Source organism: Octodon degus, unplaced genomic scaffold, assembly GCF_000260255.1.
Source record: "Octodon degus isolate 3935 unplaced genomic scaffold, OctDeg1.0 scaffold00089, whole genome shotgun sequence".
Taxonomy (NCBI): domain Eukaryota; kingdom Metazoa; phylum Chordata; class Mammalia; order Rodentia; family Octodontidae; genus Octodon; species Octodon degus.
In genome coordinates this window covers 2,594,515-2,602,014 of record NW_004524665.1, presented here as the reverse complement: position 1 = coordinate 2,602,014, position 7,500 = coordinate 2,594,515, and the positions used below count along the sequence as shown (strand labels likewise).

The 7,500-nt window shown below is 46.7% G+C and overlaps 1 protein-coding gene and 1 non-coding gene across 2 annotated transcripts in view; both read left to right on the top strand.

The window, feature by feature from the left end:
• The first annotated feature begins 637 nt into the window (after positions 1 to 637).
• Ncl (nucleolin) overlaps positions 638 to 7,500 on the top strand; it is a 10,002-nt gene continuing 3,139 nt past the window's right edge. Inside the window, exons 1-8 of the mRNA XM_023722064.1 lie at positions 638 to 836; positions 1,896 to 2,009; positions 3,822 to 4,311; positions 4,494 to 4,682; positions 4,792 to 4,878; positions 5,074 to 5,215; positions 5,765 to 5,889; positions 7,131 to 7,256. Of these exons, the coding sequence (XP_023577832.1) occupies positions 819 to 836; positions 1,896 to 2,009; positions 3,822 to 4,311; positions 4,494 to 4,682; positions 4,792 to 4,878; positions 5,074 to 5,215; positions 5,765 to 5,889; positions 7,131 to 7,256 (1,291 nt within the window). The 5' untranslated portion in view covers positions 638 to 818. The remainder of the gene's footprint in view (positions 837 to 1,895; positions 2,010 to 3,821; positions 4,312 to 4,493; positions 4,683 to 4,791; positions 4,879 to 5,073; positions 5,216 to 5,764; positions 5,890 to 7,130; positions 7,257 to 7,500) is intronic.
• LOC111818383 lies at positions 4,931 to 5,000 on the top strand. Its single transcript, XR_002822385.1, has one exon. It is a non-coding gene; the product is annotated as a small nucleolar RNA SNORD82 (small nucleolar RNA).

The following is a 7,500-nucleotide window of genomic DNA, read 5'->3' as shown; positions in this document are numbered from 1 at the left end:
TGCAAACACTGCGCTGGCCTGCTCGCGACAGCCTTTATTAACGGTTCTCAGGAGACAGCTTCAGCTCCGAAACCCGGAGGGATCACCTGGCCCCGCTCCACCGCGGGCCGGGCTGAGCAGGGACCCTCTAAAGATCAGCGGGAACAGTGCGGCCCCCAACTTCAGCGCTGGCGGGGAATCAGCAGCAACACGCGGCAAAACGCTCTATAGGGCCCAGAAGGCCACGTGAAGAGCACGCCGCAGCCGCGAGTGGGGTTTCCAAACTGCGAGACCATGAGAACCTACAAGACCCCATTACATCTAGTAGCCCGGAGCCGCGTTACCCCACCTCCCCCAAGGTGGCCACACATCCGGCGCCAAAAAACTCCAGGGTCACGGCGCAGGCGCTAGGAGCGCGAGCCGCGCCGATACGCTCAGGACCCGCGTGCCCACAGCCAATCAAAGCGGGCCTGCACAAAGCTAGTCCCGCCCCCAGGTCGCCGGCGCCAAGCTCCTCCCCTTCCTCGGCCGTCCAGGGCAAACCCCTTCGCCTACGCCCCGCCCGGCTCCGTACTGGCTTAGACTCGCGATTGGCTCAAAGGGCGGGCGCGAGTTCTGGTTGGTGGAGATAGGGTCACGAGGTCTTCGTCGTCGCCTTTCCAGAGGCGATTACTGGGCAGGCTCAGCCTTTCGCCTCAGTCTCTAGCTGTAGCTGGCTGCCAGGCGTACGCGCTCCCGAGTCTTCAGAACCCGTGGCCGCCATCTACAGCGCTTAGGTTTCTCCTAGGCTTATCTGCACCACTTGCTCACCACACACTCCGCCACTGTAAACCGCCATCATGGTAAAGCTCTCAAAGGTAAGGAGCCCTTTGCGCATACACGGACGCTGAGGCCTGCTTTCCAAAGAACGCGCGCGCGGCGTCGCGGGCCTGCGCTCCTGCGCTCGGTGCGGTTGCGTTCCAGGGCGCCATGCTGTGGGAAGTCTCGCGCGACTAGCGGGAGGTCTCGCGACGTTGGCTGCTTGGTGAGATGGGGCGCTGGGGCTGGCTCGCGGGGTGGTGGATGAGGCGGGGGACTTTGGTACTGTGCGTGGGGCGGGAGCGCTGGCCTTGGTGCGGGGATGAGGCTGAAAGCCTGCGCCGGCGCGGAGGTCCCGCCTCCGCGCGCACGTGCCTCGGCGCACGGCTCGCCACGTGGGTCCGCCGCGTGGACGGGGGTCCCTGGCAGGCCGCGGGGCCTGGCGCTGCTGGGGACTCGGCGGCCTCGGAACCTCTTCCGGAGGCCGGGCAGCCTGGCACATGGTGAGCTCTAGAGAGAGGTGCTGGCCTCTGGGCACATGGTGGCAACCTGCACCCCACGTGGTCCCGCTGGGCCTCGCAGAGGCGGGCTGCTGCGTCAGGAAAGGAAAACTTTAAGACAACTAAAAGTAGTTAAATGTAACTTTTTAAAAGATGCCTTTAAGGGTTTTCTAGTTTGAATTGAGGCAAAGATGCCAGTATCGGGCGTTTTGGCGCACGCATGTAATCCCTGCCCTTAGGAGGCAGAGGCAGATGGGTCAACAAGAGTTCGAGGCCAGCCTGAACTACATAGTGAGACCCTGTCTCCAAACAGACCAAAAAAAAGATACTGAGATTTCATTTCAAATGTGCAGACTGTTATTAAAAGTTATGTGTAATGTTACGAGTTACTTAGATCTGTGATTAATATAAATTGAGGAAAAGTCATTTTTTTCGTTTTTCGTTTTTTTGCTTGAAAGGCCCACAAGAAAAAAAAATCTGCACTGTCAACAAGAATAGTATTTACCCTCACCATGGAAAGTGGATTTTAGGAATGTGATGGTTATACAGTGTTTTACTAGTGGCAAAAATGTGAGTGTTCTGAAATGTGACTAGAAGTATAATTTGTTCGTTTCTTAGGCTGGTAAAAATCAAGGTGACCCGAAGAAAATGGCACCTCCCCCAAAGGAGGTAGAAGAAAGTGATGATGAGGAAATGTCAGACGATGAAGAAGACGACAGCAGTGGAGAAGAGGTAATTATATTCAACTGAATGGAGACTTATGTTAAAAGTGAGATTGCTTCATGTTTGATCTATTGTAATGTGTGAATGACAAGCACAGCATTAATTGTAAGGTTGTCATTTGGGTGAGATTGCAGTGTGGATTTGGGATAGGCAATCTTGGGAAGGATTTCATTTTTCTCTTACTATCTTCTACAGAGGTTGATGTGATAAGTCAGGTTTTCTATTTTTCTTTTTTTTTTTTTTTTTAAATTTTTGAGACAGTGTCTAAGTTGGCCCAGGTTGGTGTTGAACTTGGTGATTGATTTTCCTGAGCTGGGATTGATTCTTTAGTGTCCTGAGTAGTTGAGAGATCACATCCAGGCTTTTTATCCCATAGTTTTAACAATCCACATACCTCACGTGGTAAGATGAGGAGATCTGTTTTATAAGTGACTGAACATTATAGTTAGCTTTAAGGATGACTTTAGCAGGTTCCTTTCCTATTTCCTTAGCAAAATTAGTTGGTCTTCTTATTCTATTATACCTTTTTTTGAGTATGTGGTATAGGTGGAGGGCTGCCACCTCCCTTTGTGTTGGTGTTTGCCCTCTGGCATTTCTCTATGCTCACTGCAGCACAACTTACCTGCATCTGGGCTCAGGTGTCTTGTTTAGAATTTAATAGTTTTACACAAATTACTAGGGTCGGGGGTGTAGCTCAGTGGTTCAGTGCCTGTCTAGCAAGCACGAGGCCCAGAGTTCGATCCCTGGTACCAAAAAAGAAAATAGTAAAAATAAAGCCAAAGGCCCCGGGAGATAGTTCAGTAGAATAAGTGCTTGTCTGGCAAGTGCAGGGTCCTGAATTCAATTCCTGGTACTGCAAAAAACTCCCCAAAAATTACTCAAAGTTAGCAGTTAATGAAAAGTAGCTTTAAATGGGTCTTCAATGTGTATCTGTAACTTTTTTTTTTTTTTTTTTTTGGTGGAACTGGGGATTGAACTCAGGCCCTTGTGCTTGCCAGGGAAGCGCTTATTACGCTGAGCCATCTCCCCAGCCCCAGGTGTTTATTTTTTTAATACAGTGAGGTGTTACTCTACCATAAAGCATTAGCTAGAGACATTCCTAGCTAAATGAAAGACCTTGAGAGCATATTGTACTAGTTTTTATCAAGGTACTGTGCCCAGTCTTTATTTTTTTATTTTTATTTATCTTTGTGGAACTGGGGATTTTAGACCCATGGGCTTGCCAGGTAAGTGCTGAGTGTACTGAGCTATCTCCCTGGCCCTTCATTGTAATTTTTTTTTTTTTTTTTTTTTTTGCGGAACTGGGGATTGAACTCCGATCCTTGTGTTTGCCAGTCAAGCGCTTATCCTACTGAGCCATCTCCCCGGCCCCCCTTCATTGTAATTTTGCAAAGATTATCCATTCTGTTTACATAAGTCTTCAAATGAAGAAAGTTGATCCCTGGCAAGTACAAGGGCCTGAGTTCAGTCCCTGGTTTGGCACAAAAAGAAAAAAAAGTTGAAATTGGGCTGGGGAGATATCCCAGTGACTTATGGAAGCACAAGGTTGTGTTTATTTTCTGGTACCAAAGGAAAAAGAGAAAGTTGAAATTGAAGCATGACATGTAGGATTTGGCATAGGTTTGGTTCCGAGGGACTTAAAGTTTCAGGGCTGCACCTTTGTAAAATGCTAAGGCATATATAGAAGGGCAGAGAAACCTGACTTCACCTGAACTTGGGATTCATGTGTGGTCCTCAGCTAAAGGAGATGCTAGGACAAATCAGTCTTAGCTATGTTTTGGGGTGTAGGAAAATAATACTTGGTTTTTATTTACTTTCAAGGTTGTCATCCCTCAGAAAAAAAATAAGAAAGCTGTTATGACTCCAGCAAAAAAAGTAATGGCTTCTCCAACCAAAAAGGTGGCAATTGCCACACCTGCCAAGAAGGCAGTTGTCACCCCAGGGAAGAAAGTGGTGGCCACTCCTGCCAAGAAGACAGTGATTCCCGCCAAGGCAGTTGCAGTGTCTGGCAAGAAGGGAGCCGTACCAGGTAAAGCTGTTGTCGCTGCCCCAGGTAAAAAGGGCACTGCTGCCACAGCCAAGGGGGCAAAGAATGGCAAAAATGCCAAGAAGGAAGACAGTGATGAGGATGAGGAAGACGACAGTGAGGAGGAAGACGAGGATGAGGAGGATGAGGATGAAGATGAAGAATTTGAGCCAAAAGTAATGAAAGCAGTGGCTGCAGCCCCCGCCTCAGAGGACGAAGATGAGGAAGACGAGGAGGATGAGGAGGACGAGGAGGATGAGGAGGACGAGGAGGATGAGGAGGACGGTGAGTTTGGGCCATTTCCTGGTTGCTGTGCAAAGGCTGTCTCCACATGCTCCTTCCCACTGCTTGGGGGCCTCAGGGCTGCTCCTCGGGCCTGAGGACTGGGGTGGCAGGTTTCCTCCTGGTCTTCCTGAGGGTCCTGTTGGTCAGAGCAGTCCTCTAGGGCTGATGAGTTTCTCATTTAGACTCTGAGGAAGAAGCCATGGAAACAACACCGGCCAAAGGGAAAAAAGCACCTGCAAAAGCTGCCCCTGTCAAAGCCAAGAGTGTGGCTGAGGAGGAGGAGGACGAGGATGAGGATGAAGACGATGAGGATGAAGATGATGATGAGGAGGAGGAGGACGAAGATGAGGATGACGAGGAGGAGGAGGAAGGTAAGCAGGTTTAGTTCTAAAGTACGTTGACCTGAGCTGTGTTGAAAGAATGAACTTGGCATGTATGGCCACATGTGGGAATGAATGACACATCTCAAATTTTGTGCAGAGCCTGTCAAAGAAGCACCTGGCAAACGAAAGAAGGAAATGGCAAAACAGAAGGCAGCTCCTGAAGCCAAGAAACCAAGAACGGAAGGTAACTTACAGTGAGGGCACATGGGTGGGGATAGGGTGAAGGGCTGCAGAACAGCGCAAAGGATGAGCAACAGAGGGACTTAATGCTGAAATCTGATGTTAACACGCAGTGTACTGATGTGCTGTGGATAGAAATTTTGTGCTGAAAATGGGTATGTACTGTGTCACAGACTTAACAGCTTCCTTTTTGGTACAGGCACAGAACCCACTACAGCGTTCAATCTCTTCGTTGGAAATCTGAATTCTAACAAATCTGCTCCTGAACTAAAAACTGGTATTAGTGAAGCTTTTGCTAAAAATGATCTCACTACTGTGGATGTCAGAATTGGTACAAATAGGTAAGTGATTTGTAGCTTATTATTCTTAAATATGAATGTAAACAGCTTAAAAACTTAATGTTGATGAAATAAATTATAGCAAACAGTTTTGTGGGTTTTTTTTTTTCTTTTTTCTTTTTTTCTGGAACCAGGGATTGAACTCAGGCCCTCGTGCTTGCCAGGGAAGCACTTATTCCACTGAGCCATCTCCCTGGCCTCTAGCATAACAGTTTTGAGAATGCTTTCTGTGCTGTTAGAAATAGCCAAATGTATTAATGCAAAGTGTTGGCAAGGTGATGTGGTGGAGGTGTTCAGCCAGATTCTCCTGTCAGTGCCCAAGTATGTTCTTTTGGCTGCCACTGGAGTGGAGCTGACAGGCCTCAGGTGAATTTGCCCAGTTGTGGGGACTTGGGCCTTGTTTAGCAGCCCAAAATTGCCACTTCACTTCATGCCTAGGCTCTCCTGGTGTAACCTTAGTTGTGGCATCACATCAGTGCAGGCTGTGTTGAGGGTTTTGTTCTTTCGGGTGGTTTCTTTCTCACCTTCAATTTTGCTGTCTTCTTTATGAAGGAAGTTTGGCTATGTAGACTTTGAATCTGCTGAAGACCTGGAAAAGGCCTTGGAACTCACCGGTTTAAAAGTCTTTGGCAGTGAAATTAAATTAGAGAAGCCCAAAGGAAAAGACAGCAAAAAAGGTATGTGAGGTTTTTGTGGATTGTGTGATTGGGCTTGGCTGCTTTCATCCTTCTCCCTTGGTTTCTTCTGTTGTAAGAATTGACTGACTTGAAGTGCTTACTGTAGTAGCTGGCAGGGAGGCTAGAGGTGCTGGTGCATACCTGTATTCCCTCAGCAGGGCAGAAGCCGGAGGGTCACTTAGGATTTTGTCTCAGAACTTAAAAAGGGCTGGGTATGTATTCTGATACCACAAAAATCTTTAGAAAATGGTAAGGAAAGGACTGGGGAAATAGCTCAGTGGCATAAGCACCTAACCTGGCTGGCAAGTGCAAGGTCCCAAGTTCAAGTTCCAGTACTACACACAACAACAAAAAACCCCAAAAAGAAAATGGCAAGGAGAGATCATTATTAGGCAGGAAAGAATTATAGGTTAGCACAATGCTTGGGATTCATGTATTTTTGAATATTTTTGTTTTTTCTTTTTTCTTTTTTTTTTTTTTTGCGGAACTGCGGATTGAACTCGGGTGCGCTTATTCTACTGAGCCATCTCCCTGACCCCTGGAATATTTTCATATGTGCATCAGATATTGGCATGAGACAAGTCTAATCATGGAGTAGAGTCCTTTACATTTTTACACCTTTTGTACAATTTGAATACACAAAAGACTTGATTTTGGCAAAGGTGACAAGGACAAAGGTGTTTGGATTTGTGGTGTCCTGTTGGTGCTAAAGTTCTTTGAGTTAGGTGTGGTAGTATATTCAGGTGGTTGTATCAGCATCACCTCAGGTTTGAGGCTGTCCAGGCAGTGTTTCATACACAGTGAGTTGAAAGCCAGCCTGAACTAGAAAACAAGACCCAATGGTAAAACATTTTTTTCATGTAGCAGTACTCAGTAATTTATGTGGACCTAAATTAATATAGATGCTTCTCTCAAAACAGTGTGTTCTAAGTTACCCAGGCTGGTCATGAACTTGATCCTCCTACTTTGGTCCCACCATGACTGGGGTGACAGATGTGTGCCACCAGTTTTTTTATTGAAAGATTGCGGCCACTTAAGGTGGGCGCTGTGCTAAATATAGGGCACATGACTGGCTCGAGCTGTGCTGGATGGGTGGGAACAACTGTCTTGCCGCTGCTGTGGCTCTGTACTTCGCAGAGGCCTTGTACTTAAGGTAAGATCCTAATTTGTTGGATAGAACTGTGTCTGGGGATTTTCTTCCCTGGGTTCTGTTCATGTTGTTCATCTATTTTTAAATGTAGATCGAGATGCAAGAACACTTTTGGCCAAAAATCTCCCTTACAAAGTCACTCAGGATGAATTAAAAGAAGTGTTTGAAGATGCCGTAGAGGTCAGACTAGTCAGCAAGGATGGGAAGAGCAAAGGGTAAGTTCTGTGTCTTGAGAGGTGAGAGTTCTGTTAGTGTTGAAATGATTTTGTGCTTTATGCCGCAAATGGGGACCCACCGTCTATGTTATATAGGAGCTGGGGAATTCCACTTATAAACTGTTGAGACTCAGTTCCCTGTCTGCGACATAGGATTAAATACTCAATTCAGGATAACTTTATTTTTTTTTTTATTTATTTTTTTTTAAAAGACATTTATTTATTTATTTATTTATTTATTTATTT